This window comes from Plectropomus leopardus, chromosome 19 (genome assembly GCF_008729295.1).
Source record: "Plectropomus leopardus isolate mb chromosome 19, YSFRI_Pleo_2.0, whole genome shotgun sequence".
NCBI lineage: Eukaryota > Metazoa > Chordata > Actinopteri > Perciformes > Serranidae > Plectropomus > Plectropomus leopardus.
Window position 1 is genome coordinate 18,577,851 of NC_056481.1, and position 17,424 is coordinate 18,595,274.

The 17,424-nt window shown below is 39.1% G+C and overlaps 2 protein-coding genes across 3 annotated transcripts; one reads left to right on the forward strand and one right to left on the reverse strand.

Moving 5' to 3' along the window:
• The first annotated feature begins 3 nt into the window (after positions 1 to 3).
• On the forward strand, positions 4 to 3,463 carry si:dkey-21c1.1 (protein FAM104A-like). The gene is made up of 3 exons (XM_042507967.1): positions 4 to 703; positions 1,686 to 1,791; positions 2,095 to 3,463. Exons 1-3 carry the CDS (start codon positions 687 to 689, stop codon positions 2,350 to 2,352), a joined length of 381 nt encoding a protein of 126 aa, XP_042363901.1. The 5' UTR covers positions 4 to 686; the 3' UTR covers positions 2,353 to 3,463.
• Positions 3,464 to 4,343: 880 nt separating this feature from the next.
• On the reverse strand, positions 4,344 to 13,666 carry tepsin (TEPSIN adaptor related protein complex 4 accessory protein). 2 transcript variants are annotated; one of them, XM_042507883.1, is made up of 13 exons: positions 13,581 to 13,666; positions 12,586 to 12,658; positions 11,623 to 11,714; positions 11,370 to 11,463; positions 11,195 to 11,262; positions 10,277 to 10,358; positions 8,905 to 8,976; positions 8,611 to 8,799; positions 7,326 to 7,512; positions 6,334 to 6,447; positions 6,145 to 6,223; positions 5,917 to 6,051; positions 4,344 to 5,806 (listed from the first exon to the last, which is right to left on the reverse strand). In XM_042507883.1, exons 1-13 carry the CDS (start codon positions 13,617 to 13,619, stop codon positions 5,159 to 5,161), a joined length of 1,872 nt encoding a protein of 623 aa, XP_042363817.1. In that variant the 5' UTR covers positions 13,620 to 13,666; the 3' UTR covers positions 4,344 to 5,158. The 2 variants fall into 2 exon arrangements, with proteins under 2 accessions (XP_042363817.1, XP_042363816.1); XM_042507882.1 differs by having other exon boundaries at positions 8,611 to 8,802.
• Positions 13,667 to 17,424: the final 3,758 nt, after the last annotated feature.

Genomic DNA, 17,424 nt, shown 5'->3' on the forward strand with positions numbered 1-17,424 from the left:
GAAACATTGACGACCAGAAAACACGACAAGCCTCGCTATGACACACCGAACCAGCTAACGGTGCCGGTTATCCTGCTCTGGACAACATTAAAAATGAATGTAGTTTAAACTTTACTTATTGAATTTCTCGCGTCGGAGTGCCGCCAAGTACAGGCAACAGTTAACGGCTGTTAACGGCAAGTGGACGGACGGAATACGAAAGCGGAAGAACTTTGAGTTAGCATAGTGCAGCAGTAGTTAGCCGAAGTAGTTAGCTTGACAGGCAGCTGATATAACGTTAAAGGTAGCAGCTAGCCGGCTAGCTTGCTCCCTTTGCTGTCATGCCTGGAGCTCCCCGAGATTTCACAGCGTAAACGAGAACACCTGATAGTTAGCTGGTTAGCTTTCAGCAGCGGTTTGTTAACCACCGAGGCGTAGGCAGGGCGGACTGGACTTTAAGCAGTGACAGGTCTGAACTCACCCATAGCTGAGGGCTTCCGACCGGTGCTGTAGCCGTCTGGTGATCGCTCACTATCACACACCCGAGACTTTCAGATGACATGAGAGGGAGCTTGCCATACTGAGTTTCTACAAAATGGTCGTGGAGCTGTGACATAGCCAAAGCTTTAAGAGAAGATATCTCAATCCGAGAATCCAAGGAGAGTCAATCTGTCTCTTTGCCAAAAACATCCGTCAAGACTGCAGAAATGCTGACCGACAGCAGGTAACGAGAAAAAGCATTTTTACACATCTTCGCCATGAGTACAGGCTCATCATTACATACAGTATTACATTTTATTTTGTATTACTTCATTGTAATGCAACATTGTAACTAGATCTCTCCAACACCACCTAACACATACAACATGACAGTATATATAGAGAGCTAGATAGATAGATAGATAGAGTTATATATATATTATATATATATATATATATATATATATATATACACTTTTTCACCATTATTATAAATACTCGCCAAATATATATACATATTTGTTATATTTATACTATGTCACATGCCTTGCAATTTCCCACTGTGCATTATCTTACAACTTACTGTGCAATAATATTTATAGGCTATGTATCTTTATATATTACACACCATGTGTGTATTTCAGTTATCCGGTGCATCTGTCAATCATAAACATACAGTATCTGGATAAGTAAAAGGTGTATATAGATTATATATTTTTATTTCATCTTTCATCTTTGGCACTCAAATCACTTTTTGCATTTTTTCTGTTTCTGACTCTTTAGCTGCTGTAACATGTGAATTTTCAAAGTGAGGGATAACTAAAGTCTTATCTAACATTTAATAATTGTGTAATCGGTTTAATGTAATGCAATGTTGTAAATAGCTCAAATATACCAGTGATCAAAAACCAAGAGCTAGACAGTTGAGGCTGAAAATGCAGTATCTACACTTTATGTTTTATCTCTTTAAAGACCCCGGGGAAGGTATGTTAATCAGTATATTCACATAATGGGAGTGCTACATGTCTGATCATGTAACTGCCTGAGTACGAGTTGCTATTTTTGGTTCCTCTTCATGTTCTCTCTTTTTGATAGTCTTCCTCTCTCCACCCATCTCTTTGCTCCTCCTGCCTGCATCGTTTCTGTCACACTCACACTTTTATGTTCGCTCTACTGTCCTTTGCACTCACAACACTCTCTGTTCCTTCCATTTCTGTTTCACACAGGAAACGACACCGTAGCTGTGACAGTGAGGAGGACCAACAGCTGAGTCCTCAGGCCAAGAGGTCAGGAGGGGGTCCCAGCCTGCTAGTGTCAGATTTGGATTCAGAGGTGAGACCGAATTGAACTTTGCATTCATCTTAAGACCATCACTCAGACGTAAGTTTACCCAGATTTCATCTGATTGTGTGATGAAAGTTTACTGACAAGGTCATATATTCTCTTTCTAATGTAAAGCCCGTTGACATTTAGAGACAGTGCAAGCAGCCTGGCATGATGCATATAAATACACGTGACGCTGCATTGCATATGCAATGCACCACTGTCAGAAAAGGCACAGAATGTTTTATTTACAGCTTCTGCATCAGTACGTGAAGCTACAATCCACAGCCTGTCTCTGCTCTGCTTTTACAGTCTTCCAGCAGCGACAGCAGTAACGGGATCAGTAGTCCAGAGAGAGCAATAGTGGCCACCACCAGGCCGTGCATACACAGCCAGAACAACTGCACCACCCAGTACTCCCTCAGCCCAAAGCCCGAAGACTCCAGTAGCTCCTTGCAGCACGGTTTCCATGGCGATGGCAGCAGTGTCTCTTACGACTACATCAACAGAGTCCTGAGGGAGGCGCATTTCAGTAGTCTGCAGACCAGAGGGCGTCCAGGCTCGACATGACCGTGACCCCTGACCTCTCTCCTGACCTTTATTCCCTGGCCCATCAGTGCCGACACTACTGGCACAGCGGCTCTTCCTGGAAGGCCTCAAGCGACACACTCGGGGTCAGGGGGAAGGGGATGTTGTGTGGGGAGGTTTACAGATTTTGGGCACAAAGGCTCATCCCCACCTCACCATGTACCATTTGTCAAGACCATAAGCACATCCGCCTTTCCATGGCCCAGCCACTGTGGTTTTCTGTGCAGTATTGATGTGTGTGTATGTGTGTGTGTGTGTGTGTGTGTGTGTGTGTGTGTATGTGTGTTTGCACGCACCCTGTGCACTTTATAAAGAGGTATCATTCTCTTTACATGCGTGCGTCGATGCGTGGACATTTTCATTGGTGCTAATATCAAGAAACGTGTGATGATCCAAAGTGCTTGCAAAACTAAATAAAGCTAAGCACTTTACTCAATAACTCCTCATTCTGTTTACTCTCGACTGGGGAAGTCGGTCACATGCTTGTATCTGTGAAATGGGAACTGTTGCGATCCCATTCACAAAGGAAGTTCATGACGGCCAATGGATTCACTCCCAAGGAGCATTATTAAACAATCCAGTTAAATCAAATTTTTAGGCCTTCTTTGTTTTCCCTAACCAAAGTCACAGAGTTAAATTATAGTGTATTTGCAGTTACGTTTACTATCTAAAGAAATCTGTGTTTTGGTGTGGCACGTCAGTGGGTTCAAGGTAATAGAACAGAGATTCCTCATGCGCCTCACCAACCAAAATCCAATCTCAGATTAGACCCTGGCTAATTATAGAGCTGTGAGAGTAGGCACTGGAGTCTGTGGCTCGGGCCGTGTAATGCTCAGCTCAGTGCGTCTCAAAAAAAACAGCCACAAGAAAAAGCTCTCTAAATCTGTTTGTAACCATGTGTTTAACATTTTACACATCATGAGTGTGGATGCGTCATAAACGCCTGTCAGCCATACTTGTTATTTTTTTAATGTATGGTTTAATATGACCAGTACACTGTGTTGCGAATAAGATGAGAGATGTGAAAGTGATTCATATTTTATGTAATTTTCCGAAATCATTTGACATTGAAATAAAACGTTTCTGAAAGTGATATCTGCATCATGTCACTGATACCATCTTAAGGTACAGAGTGTAGGATTTAGGGGCATCTATTGGCAGAAATGGTGTATACAGGTGTGTACAGTTAATTTTCTTTTTTCTTTTGTCACCTTTTACTTCTTTTTTTTGCAGTTTTTGGGACATTTCTTGCCAAGTTGCTCATTGCCCTTTCCCTGCGTTTTCAAAAGAAATGAAACAGGTCCCAGTTAGATTATAGCAGTTGCAGAAGGGGTCAACAAAACTAATGTTGACCCAGCTTCTGAAAGGTTTTTGAAAAAATTTTTGAAAATCTGTTGGTAAAAATGTGTGGGAACCCTTTACATAATATTCATAGCTATGTTTTCATTAGTTTCTAGTCACTTGAAATGATCAGAACTTGGTTTTTTTTGCTACCTTAGAATGAGCTGTTTATATCTACACACAGAGTGAGTTGTCTCTCACAGAGTCTGCTGAGCTGTTTAACAGTAGCCCAAAATGGACAAACGAAACACTGGCTATAGATAGAGCCATTCCCATTTTTGTGTTTATGCATTGTTCAACATAGTTCACCTGCATGGTTTGCCACACAGAAGAAGTTTCAGTTCTGCAACCTCGCTGCTAGATGCAAATAAATTCTACACACTGTACCTTTAAATACATTTTAACAAGACTCATTTCTGTAGTAGTTATTGCTGTAACAGAAATACAGCAGGTTTTATTGTTCCTCAGCATTATGCAGCAGCATAGCTTGTGTTCACTCAAACAAAATACATCAGTGGCGTTCATTGTACGTACCAGTCGGTAGGCTGGATCACCATTTTGGCGTGGAGTGTGTACCACATTCCACAGTCCTCAACACCACAGGACAGTATGCAACTGAAAAACAATGGTGAGATGGTAAAGCAACCAATTTATTTGGTTACAGGAGCAACCACCCATGAAATTGCTGATTTTGCATTATGCTGACGGCAGACAGTAATGCGCACAGAATATCTCAAAAGTTATTCATCCATTAGTTCTCTAAACTAGTCTAATCATATACATGCACTCTACCACCACTCTCACTGGTATGATTAATCAATACAGGGCAGACATGATAAATAAATTGTAAACTAAAACTCATCACACTGACATACTAGCTTAGTACCAAAAAAAGATATGGAAGACAACTCTCTTCTGTAGGTTTATGAGTCCATAAGGAAAGCAATTGTAGTGCAAATTACAAACAGAGGGATTCTCCCTCAGAGGTTTCGGGCGTGCTGCAGAGGCATAACAGTTCAGTTCATTAAAAGGAATCCTGAGATAAAGCAACTGTCAATAAAAACCTGTAATTCAAGACAACCATTCTTTCTAAATACTATTGAGGAATTAGCCAACAAACAGTAACATAGCTTCGACACCAGTCCTCCTGTATAGGACAGTTGAGGTTGTTTCTCATGCTGACTTCAGACTGCACTCTAAAGGACTACAGTTACTATGCATCCAAAATCTCTCGTCTCTTCACCCAATCTGCTGCTCAAATACAATTTTAAAGGAGGCACCGTATAAATAAGAACAGAAAATCCAAAACAAAAAAGTGAATCTGCCGACTATATTCTCATAAGCTTACAGATCTGATCTTGGTTTATAAAATTAAATAGATTTCTAATACGTGATGACATCATTGGCTAAACCGAGACAGCTCCAGCTGTAAAAAGTTGGTCCATGGTCAAAAGTTGAGAAATGAGAAGGCCGATACTGGTTGGCTGCTATCAGATGCGACTGAATTGCAAAATAAAGGAGTATCGTCACCAGTTTTATGCACAGTGAGATTCTCCCTTCGCCCGCCGTCACCCGTCGTGTCCATCTCTGTCTGGGACGTGTCTCTCTTACACAGGGGCCTGCCCTTAGTCACCAGCTCCATACCGCTGAACAGGGACAGTCTACTCAGACAGGGCGGCTCACTCGGGGGCTCGGCTGGAGGAGAACAGCTTCTATCCGTTGGGAGCTCTGATTCTTCAGCGACAGATTTTAACTCGGCAGTCCTGACTGGCTCCAACTGGTTTGGCACTAACTTTTGCTGAGCTGCAGAAAGTTTTTCCTCGTTACCGTCATTCATCGGCTCCCATGAGGAGTCTCTCTGGGCCATGGCCGCACTAAAAGGTGAAGATGGGTGATTTGGTGTTTGGGTGGCACCTGTGGGTGAGATGTCAGCTTGATAATTGTTAGTGGTGTCAGCAGAGTGGGTTGGTAGTAAAGTGTCTGAGTATGTAGATGTTGGAAGCTGATTAGTTGTTGCCACATGGCTGCTGTTCGCTGTATCCCGCCTCAGAGTGTGCACAGATCCACCCATCAAAGCCTCAAACTGTCGCAGGATCTGGTAAGCAGAGATAAGAAAAAAAAAAAAAACACTAGTTTTTGAGTATTTTCTAGTTCTGTCCTATCAGCCGTCAACCATGTGTCGCTTTCTCTTTATGTCTCTCGTACCTTGGTGGCTTTGTTGGCCACGGGTCCTGGAGGTCCCTCACTCAGCTGGTGGAGCCTTTTGTGTGTAGCTCCAAACATTTGTTCCAGAGAGAGGAGGTCAGAGGTCATGAGGCATGATTCAGCACACAGTGCCCGCTGCAGGATTGGAGGAAAACAAAATATGTATGTTAGGTTTATAATAAAATATGAGGAAAACCTGGATCGTCTGTGAATCATATCAGTTGTTACCATCTTAACAGTGTTTGAGGGATCTTGAAGCTTGCTTGAGAGCAACTCCAGCACGACCTCACAGTTGAGAGTGGAGCACCTGACAGGATGAACAGACAGAAAGAGGGACATTTACAAAAAGTAGGCAAATAAAACAGTTGATATAGGGAGAATCAGAAGTATTTTAAGTTTGATTTGAGATGCACTGACTCTTTGATGAAGTGCTGGCTCTCCTCTCTGGACAGAAAGACTCTGGATCCTTCAGTCAGTCTGTTAATTAGCGCCATCTCCTGGCCGCAGTCCCCCAGCTGCAAGGCTTCCACCCTGGAGACCAGACAGTGACTACGTTTACATGCACACACATATCCCACTATTATTCCAAATATGACACTTATCTGATTTTGACACGTCATTTAAACCTTTTTTTTCTGAACGTGTTTTTTTGGGGTTTTAGAAGCATTCTTTAAAAAAATAAATACAGCACATTCGGAATATGTGTGTTGGGTTTTTTACCACAGTTTGCAACACTGGTTTTTACCTGCTTAGCTATGTGCAATGTCATGGATACACAAACCAACTTGCCAAAAGTTTGCAAGGCTGTTGTACATGTCCAAAAAAAAAGCCCACATTTCTGGTGGGAAGGAGAAATGCGACTATTTTTAGACATTATGAAAGACTTGGTTATCAATAGGTTTTTGGATATCTGCAAATATCTTTTCAAGTCGGTTAAAGAAATGAAAATGGGAAGTTGTGCTCACAAGGTCGAACAAGTGAGAAGAAAAACTTTTTTAAAAATCCTATTTTGATGCAAAGCCACAAAATGGCATAAGCGACAGCCGTTCCATTTTCACATTTTCTGAAGGACTAAATGACACATTAGGACATGTTGATCACAGTATCAAGGGCTGCATGTAAACAGAAATATTAGCTGAATGTTCATTTACATTAGCCATGGAAACAGCTAAGTAGAAATATTGTCCTTTTCATAATAGGGATAAAGAACATAATATTTTGTGCATGTAAACAAAGTCAGTATGTGAGGCAAAAATGACAATAATGTGGAGGACACTAGACAGTCAGGGGCTAATCTTGCAAATTTCCCAGCTGTGGGCTGAAAAGGATTATCTTATCTCATTTTGTTTATGTCACAGCTCTAAAATGTGACCAAACTGTGTGTTTAACAAGACGACTTTGCAACTCACCGTTCAGATAGGTCCCCACTGCTCTCTCTGCTGGCCCCCGATTGGCTCCCAGTACCAGCCGACTTGCTGCCCACAGAGGCCCTGCTGTTAGCCGCGATATCCTGAGAGGAGTTGTGAGAGGAGCTGTTGCCGCTGTCGGTTTCTTCCCACCCGCCTCCTACCTGTCCTGGGCACCGCCGGGTCGATGCTGTGGTGAAGACACACAGTAGAACCCAGGTGTCAAATGAATATTTTTAATCAGAACTGCATAAATCTTGATGCTGTTACATAGTGAGCAGATCAATGATTCATACACCGCATCTGCAAAAATATTCTCCTTCTATTTAGAAACCTGAGCCCACGTGTCCATTACACCAGTGGTTTCAGACTGGTCCAGCTACAGGAACCAGACTTATGTCGTTAGCTCAAGGTCCATTCATATGATACATTTCCACCTTTCAATTTTATTTTTACAAAATGTTAACAACACATGGGCTTAGAACACAATGAAAAAATAACATATAACAAAGTGCAAACTTAAGGGTTAGAAACTGCAACCAAAAAAGTGCATATTATTACCTCAAAACCAGTTGAAGGACTTTTTTAAAATATAGCAACCAGATTTTATGGCAAGAAGGGCAGCTTTAGGTGCAATATGATGTGTGTTATAATGTATTTGCCGTTTGTGGTCATGTTTGTTCTTGTTTAGATCTCCACCATGATTGTAATGTAATTTGGCACACATCCTTATGATCCAATCTTTGAAAACTGTTTTTTTTTCTTCCTTTGTATTATTTACATTTTTTTCTTTAATGTGTTTATTTTGTCTCTTATACATAAGTGTTAAATTATTCTAATCATTGTACAAGTACAGTTTGTTAGTGGGCCAAATGATACCAAGATCAGGGTATATATATATATGGTAGAGGGTGGTTGTTGAGGGGTAGGCTTAAGTGGGTATTGGAAAGTAATAATTGTATAATGAACTGTCATCTATTCCTTTTAAATCAAATAAAACACAGAAAACAGATAAAAGTTGTAAAAGTACAGTATGTTAGTAGGCCAAATGATACCAAGATCAGGGTTATTAAATTGTTGCTGTAAAAAAAACCCAAAAAAAACAATAATCTTACTCTACAGCAGGAAACAGCACTTCAGAATAAAAGCTATTCATCAGAAATTCACTGTCCTTCAAAATAAAATGCGTTTAGAACAAAACTGAAATGATCGTGAGTCACTTAAGGTCCATTCAGAATAGGCCCGCTACCCACCAGATGGGAACCACATTACACCGACAATGTCTCACCTTTCTGTGTGTGAGCAGGTAGGTTATAGGCACACGCGGGCACGGCGACCTCTATGGGAGCTGACGGCGCAACCACGGCCCGGTAATGGTTGTCATGGAGACGGATGCCCTGGTGTTCAGTTGGGGGAAGGACAGCGCTGGCCACAACCTCTGCAGCTTTCTGGATCTTATCCAGCAGCGAGTCACTGCCTGCTGGGAGTCACAGGTACAGACATAAAGGTACAGAAACTTACACAGCAGATAAGCTTGACTGGATTTGTGTGCAGTCAGTGTGTGCGGTGGTGTGTCACTCACCTGCCCCCTGTTTCCCTGGACTGTAGCCAAAGCCCTGCATTCCCGACCTGTGGGAAGTCGCTGAGCCCATACCTGGACAGACAAACACAGGAGACCTATTGTACTCAAAGCTTTAGTTCACAAAATACAAAGAACCTTCTGTAGCTGATTTAAACCATTCAAGCTCCTTAGAGACACCCGTGCTCTTGCTAATATTTCAGATGATGGACGGTATTATTACATATAACAGTAAGAATGAGTTCCGACAAGTTTGACTGATTCAGCTCCATATCTGATGAAACTCTTATCAACAAATCTCCTGTCCCTTTTAATGGTTTAAAGCATTCAGGTTAAGAACATTCAGGTGGTCATTTAGATTAACAGCAGATAGATGCTTTTATAGCAACCTTTTGAATTCTTATTCTTTAATATTAAAAGGTACACACACCCCTGGTTCATCTGCACGGGTGTTTTCACTTGTGCCTGATTAGCCCTCTCCTCTGGATTGCATCAGGCCCTCACATAGCTCTCACTGTAGTTAAGCACAACTTCAATCTGAGCTGAAGTCTAATTAACCAGATTAAGTGAAAACACCTGTGAGAGTGTACAGGGCCTTTACGATATTTACTCTTCAATAGTCAGGCCTGATACCCTTGACATCAGCGACTACTTTTTTTTTTTCATTTTTATTTTTTTTTTTTTTCACTATTTCTGCTTATTCTTATTGCTAGGCACTACCTTTACTAATGATCTATCTGGGATTATTATATTTGATTTAATTTTCTGTCATTTTCCTATTTTTACTATACATTTCTACTATTTCATAATTCCACTGGTCACTTGCTACACATGAAAGAGGTCTGTTGAATGGGATGGGGTTAGACTGAATGAGGTTCATGGTTAAGGTTCTGCTAAGTCTGTACAAAAAAATAAATAAATAAAATTTTGTCTTTTTCTATTTGCTCTACATGTCAACCCCTTGTTTCAATAAAACACTTAAGTATAAGATATTTACAGGTTTTGTAAAACCTTTTTGACAGTGTAATTAACCTTTTGAAACCCGATTTCTTTCAAAAATATGGAGAGAATCCAATGGGCAGCTTCACAAGACATGTACCAAAAAATTAGGCAGAAATTATTTAAAATTTCCAAGAAAATTACCTGAAAATAAGCAAAAGATGAAAGTAAAAAACAAACAAGAAATGACCTGAAAAAATAAAATAACTAGTTTTCAGGTCATTTTCTTGTAACCTTTTACAATTTGTGGGACATTTCTTTCCAAGCTGCTTTGATTTTGAAAGAAATCAAACCAAATTGCTCAGGTTTCAAAGGGTTATATGAAGTGCGTGGAGTATGGAAAGTATTACTAAATTAAGCATTTGTTTATACTCACCCATTGTTGGGGGTGCGAGGCTGAGCGGAGAGACGCCGCTTTTGGTGGAAATTGTATCTGTGAAAAGCAACCTGGCCACTTCCTGCAAATAGAAAAAAATAAAATTGGGTGTCTGCATACCAGTCACAGATGTATGATTGATCATTAAAGGAATAGTTGATAACCTTCATAAAATGAGCTTTTTTTGTCATATTTGTTGTGTCTATGGTCTGAAGGACCATTTCTGCATAATCTATACCGCATCTAACACTACTGTCAATCATGTCAATCCCTGCTCGTGAACTGTGGTCAAACTGGGCAGCGCTGTTCAAATATGAATCGAAACCCTTTTACTGCATTGTCTATTTCTTGCTTTAAATACTTTCAGAAAGATATTTTAGTCTACTTTGCTGTAAAATGAGAACATTTATGACCAGGCCGCAATGTTGGATACAGTTGACGTACCAAGCACCACCCACCTGCCAGACCAACCCTCTCACTTCACAGCTAAACAGTACACTAAAATACAGCACGTTTCTAAAAATGAGGCGAGGTGAGGTGAGAGATAGCAAATGCATTGACAGAATCTTGTTCCACATTTGATCAGCGCTGCCTATCAGGGTTGGAAATTAACATTTTTGTCTACCATTGTATCTTTGGCTGTTGAGTGAAGCAAATCTAACAGCCACTTTAATATTTTACCAGCATTTGGCTTGTGGTTGGAACTAATTTCCAACACTGCTGCCTGTTATGACAGTTTGACCGCAATTCATGAGCCATAATTTCCATGATTGAAAACCGCTATAAAGACCATTAGAAGCGCTACACGGCAATAAGTAGGCAGAGGAACATAGTGCTCTGTGAATAAAGTGACAGTTCTAGCAAAAATACTTTTTTTTTTTTTTTCAGTACTCGTCACAAACAACAGCTGTGTCTCACCTGTGCTGTGTTTCTCACTTTCTGGTACAATGCTGTGCCATGGATAGGATCAGGAGGCCCACTGTAAACTTTAAAGCAAAACATGAAAGTATGCAAATGAGTATTCAGTCAACAGAGCGGCCACAGTGTGATGAGAGCTAAATGGAGCTAAAAGCTCAAGTGATCAACGTCCAACCTGACGCTTGCTGGATGAAGGTGGAATTCCTTCTGAGTTCTGTGAGGAAATGATTTGAGCCATGACCACAAAGATGGACAAAGATTTTCAGCACCTAAAACATCAGAAGCATAAACAGAACCTCGAGTTACTTTCATGAAGGAAATAGGAGAAAATAACCAACATTTTAACTTTATAAATTATGGTGACATGACACAGATCTTTTGACAGGTTATTTTACAGACAGTAATGTGAGTAAAAAGACTGTTTTCACCTTGAGTTTGACGTGACAAGACTCCACCTGCAGTCTTTCCAGAAGGTACTCCAACAAACATTGACCACAACCTGAAGACTCATGGGAGATTTCTACAGTGTGGTGATGGTTAAGGATATTACCACCACAGCATAATCGACTCTATGTCTGATCTGGGCGATGTGATTCTTCCCTGGCTAGAATACCAGAGGATAATAAGGTAACTGTGAAGAAAATATCTCTGCTGGCATGTTTATGTCAGTCAGTCTTGCGTGGAAATTACCCATGTGCTTTTTTTATTATCAACTCCTGCTCAGATTAATAAACTTTAAATCCTGACCTGCTTTTGTATTCAAAACCAATTAATGGATTCCAATCCATGTTTTTTAACTCAAGATTTTCCATCACTTTAGGCTTGCTGGAAAACAAAAAATATGATTTGAAATGATGCTTTCAATTTGAAAACTTTTCTTTATCGGGGTGTCTTCAGACTTATTTGAATGGGGGCCAGATTAGATGAAAAATGCCTGGGGGCCAACTGCTTCTCGCAGCAAATGGGTTATTAAAAAAGAGTCTCAAATAATTAGACACACAGCTGTTTCTTTGTTCACCTCTTAGCTGTGGCCGTGTCTGCCACCTAGCAGGAAATGTCTGCTGGTAAGTAAGTAAGATTGCTTGTTTACTGTCTGTTTATGAACAAACATCGAATGTGGTTTGAGGGCTGCAACTGACCCCCAGGCCAGACTTTGAACATGCATGCTTTATATTAAATGGGAGATTTTTGTCACAGAGCTTTGCTTTATGACATATCCTTGAGCACTTTTAACCCTTTGAACTATATATTCACAGCTATACATTTTCTCTTAATAAGTTTACAATATGATAAAAAATGTGACCTTTTTCATACTTAAGAAAATTTAACCATTCAGCAGTTATTCCTTGTATTTGCATAGCAGAACCACAACAGAATCTGACAAAGGATACTTCCAATCTCTTGGAAAAGGTATCCAGGACAGGGGTTTTCATCATCTGCTGTAGCCTTCATCAGAGTCGGGACCTACAGATGTTAGGCCAGGCAAGGCAGCTTTATTTGTATGGCACATTTAATACAACAGGGCAATTCAAAGTGCTTTACAAATATAAAAACATAATAAAGGATACAGATTTATGATTAAAGAGTACAGATATAAGATGTTAAAAGTTAAAATCAATTACTAAATTATTTTAAAATTTTACAATAAAAATCACCATTAAAAATAGCAAAAGTGAGATGCGAAGATTAAAAAAAAATCTAATGTAAAATGATTTAAAATCCAATATGTTTGCAGTCATTAGTGGGTGAAGTGGGCAGTGTAAAAGAGGGAACGTTTTTAGCTTTGACTTAAGAAACATCATGGTAATTTAAAAAAAAAAAAAAGTCCGCACAGCAGGGGAAATTGAACTGTATGTTCTGTACCATAAAATGCTGCCCAGAAAAATAAAGAATTAAAGAAAAACAACAACAACAACATGATGGTTAAAAAAAAAAGTGATTCTAAATAAAACATCCAAAACTGTCAGTCAGGGATACTGCTATATGCCATGAATATTGCACACTCCGCAAAACATTTGATTAAAACTCAACTTGTGTACTTTACATAGTGATTAACGATGTAACAGACATTGACATAGATACAAACTTGGCATAACACCAGAGTCTGAGTACCAGGTTAGATTTGGCCAAACAGGCAGTTATGACAGCCCTGTATTGCTGTCTTTTTCTTTAAGACTTGAACGGAACAAGCTGGCATGTTAACAGGAAAATGACATTAAATGCTGTCACCAAATGTTTCTTCTTGCTGTTAGCTAACAGGCTGCTAGCAAGCTAATGATGGCACAACTTAACTTCAAATAGACACGTTACCGTATGTTATGTTCGACATGCTTCGTTCAGCTGTTACTGGTTTTCGCAACTAGTAATGACCGTAAACAGCACTTACTTTCTGAAGAAAAGCCAGTCGCTCCATAAATGTTGCCATGATTTAGCAGTCCTGGCTGCGGGTTACTCATCTTCCTCCGAGGGCTACGAGGGGAAGGCGGGGCTCGAGCTGACAGCTAGCCAATCACGGAACAGCAAGAAGCAATCCTCATTTCTATTGGCGTTTTTGGTTACGCCCAAATTTGCAAATCAGCGAATCGTCGTCAGGGAAGCAAGCGCTGACGCTGTGATTGACAGAGCGATGAGCGAATCAGATTCCAGAATATCCTTCCTAGCGTTTCCTTGATGACAGGGTCAACAATATGGCGCTGTCCGTGGTTTACAGAAATGCTTCATATGCTAGTTGATGTAAGTTTTTTATTTGAATGCTTTATGAGTTTGCCAGCACATTCAGAAAATTGTGGAGAATTATCAGTACACCTCTATCGTGCTCATCAGCTGACTTGAAAACTTTAAGGACCACTGAACAGCAGCCATGTCTGGGTCAAATGCCTGGAGTCGCAGTCGGGAAAAAATGAGACTTTTCCCTGAACTTTTTGCACAATGTGCCGGAGAGGTAAGCACTGTGAAGAAAAATGCGCTTTGCAATTTAATTAATGTTTTGAACATTATTAACTTTGACATGAATTCCAGCTTCCTGCCCATGCCTCTTACATGACTGCACAGACGTTACAAAACACAGTTTGGCTAAACAAGCTCTTTTTTGATGCTTTTCCATGCACTGTGGCACTTTATGTATACTAAAAGTACAAGAACAATTCCCATTGATGTTGGCAATGGTGCACAATAAGTTGAGTATCACTGCTGTAGAGTGCAGGTTACGAGAACATGCAAGTTATTAAATTATAGAGTACATATCAGACTTTTGGGTCCAATTGTTTGTATGGTTATATAGTTATTGTTCAGTCAGTCATTAAGATTATTATTACTTTGTATTTGTTTCAATGTTTCTTAATGTATGTAGGCTATGGGTTTAGTTTGGGGTCACTAGATTGAGCTTTACTTTCAATACTCAAAACAGATTGCAAAGTGTAATACAGTTAAGCCTCCCTGTTCCACAAACAGTAACGAAAATAAACATTTATGAAATAATACATAAGATAGCAAAACAAGACATTAATAAAGTAAAAGCAACAATGAAGAAAAATGGCATTAATGTATGTTTATATACACGTAGTATACACACATTATGTAAAATATAATGAAAGTTGTAGTGCAAATAAACTAGAGCTGCAACAATAAACAGTTAGTTGTAAACTATTAAACTTGCCAGCTAATTTGATAATAAATTCATTGGTAGAAATGGCGATATGGAGAAAATCAAATATCATAATCGTTTTGATCAAATACCTCGCCACTGATATGTTGACATTATTGCTGGATTGACTATTGGTGCTTTCACAAAATATTTACACGATGAGTTTTTAAAAAATAAAAATAAAATAATAATAAGTAATGTGGATATAAAGACTTAGTGGGTAAAGGCAAATAACAGCTGGTACAGTCTGGTCAGTTCAGAAAATTACATCATTTTACTGTAATGTAGCCTTTAAAAACAGGAAAAGACAACACTTACTATATTAACTTGTCTCTTATGATGTCATCTTAGGCTTTGGGATAAACTGATTGACATTTTTCGCCATTTTCTAACATTGTATCAACCAAACACCTAATCAAGATTAATCAACAATGAAAATAATCATTAGTTGCAGCCCTAAACGAAACTAGGCAGTGAGAATGGTGAAGGATGTGCTAAAAACAAACACAAGAGGTCAGCAGAGTGGAAAAAAGTGAATTTTCATTTTATATGTGAAATTTTCTTGTAAATCACGAAGTTGCCCACTAGCCAAGACAGACAGTTTAAAAAGATAACTTTGTTTTTCAACTTGTCAACTTGTGTGTGATTCAGGCAGCAGCGTACGGAAAGTGTGTGGCAGCGACCACAACAGGCAGACAGGAGCTGAGTAAGGACATGTGTGCCAAGGAATTTGAAGCCCTGAAGACCTGCTTTACAAATGCAGTAAGTGACAAGTTACTACCCCTCCTGTTGGTCTTATATCGTGGTGATAGATGGTCATCATTTAATTTTTAAAATTTTTTTTTGGTTTATTACAGGCCAAGAAAAAAGTCAAATGAATGGAAACTGCTCTGGCTGTTGGAGCAGCAAACTCAGTGGACCGTCCTCGACTGTGAAAAGAGCACATGTTAAGTGGCCTCAGGTGCAGGCGGCATATTATTTTGTCTTCCTAGCACTTCCCCTATGAGTCACTGTAAATGAACTGAATATGTACTTTTTTTACAACATTGTCAATCAACCATGTAGTACTGCTATGTTCTTTAATATGCAAGACTGAATGTGATATACAGACGTGAATAAAATATAGCTATTTATGTTATCTGTTCCTATTATTGAAACACACACCATGAGATGGAATAGTTTACAGAAAATAAATATTGTATTTGAATATTAAGGCACTCCTTGAGCCAAACCCATTCTTCTTTCCTCAAATTTTCAATTTGTTTTTGTTTTGTTTGTTTATGTCTTTCTTTTCTAAATTCAACCATTTTCCCTTTTTCTTTTCCTTTTTTTGTCCTTCACATTATTTCAATTTCTTAACCAAATATATTATCATTACTGTTAATGTTGTTATTTTTTCTTCTTTTATTGTGATTATTATTTGTTGGGGTGTTGGGATTATGGCATGGGAGGGATATACAGTAGCTAAAAAGTTGTCTGATACCTCTGTTTCTGTACTTTTGTGAAATACTGTAAGGGATTACAAACTGGCAAGAAATAAAATAAAGAGTATAAAAAAATAAACACAGACCAACAGACATGGATGTAATAGAGTCCTTTTATTTATTCTTATCAGCAAAATGTACAGAAATACAATGCACATAGAAAAATACAAAAATAGCCTCTTGTACAAAGCAAAGGTCCAATATGCGTTGAAATGCCAACTGAGGTGATTTTCAGAAAAGTTGAAAAGATTATAAAGAATTACTACAAACTGTCCATATTTCCTTCCACTTCTATAATTACTGTACTCTTTACAGTAAGAGTGGAAGCAAAGAGACCACAAATCGAGGGAAAACGGCCACATTTTGTTTTGATATAACAGCAGCATATGGATTTGAAGGCACTATTAAATCAACATGGAACAGATGGAATGATTGAAACTGATGGTCTGGATCCAGCTGCTTCATCGTCCACAGTTTATCTAACGGTAAGGCTACATTAAATACCTCGTAGCTCCAGCATGAGATTGAATTCAGTTACTTTCATGTGAAAGTATAATGAAATAACTCTTAACGAAGGCGCCTGAACCCACATTGCATCTAATATAATAACACATGTAGGTTCACAATTAACATACATTTACAATATTTACACCTCAAAGTAACAAATAAACACAAACTCCACTTTATATGAAGACAAAGCACAGACACCACAAAGGTGAACAAAACAGAACTAATGAGACTCAGACACAAACATTAACACATCGTTGTCTTAACACTCCACAGAATGGTATTTGCATAGATTTATATACATTTCAATAATAACCTCTTTAATATTCTCCTCCCTACAGACAAAAATAAGTTAATATTTACATGCACTTTGCTCCTCAATAGAGTGCCCCAGGCATGACATTTTTCTATAGACCAACCCGGAAGCTAGCATCACCCCGATTCCCTTGTCAAAAAGCCCATGGGATTTTTCCATTGGATTTTTGAAGAAAATAAGCTCTATGGTAAAAAGAGAAGTTTATGATACTTACACGTTTTGTTCTGCAAGATATTCATCACAAATGAACACCACTTTTAGGATTTTTGAAGCCTAAAAG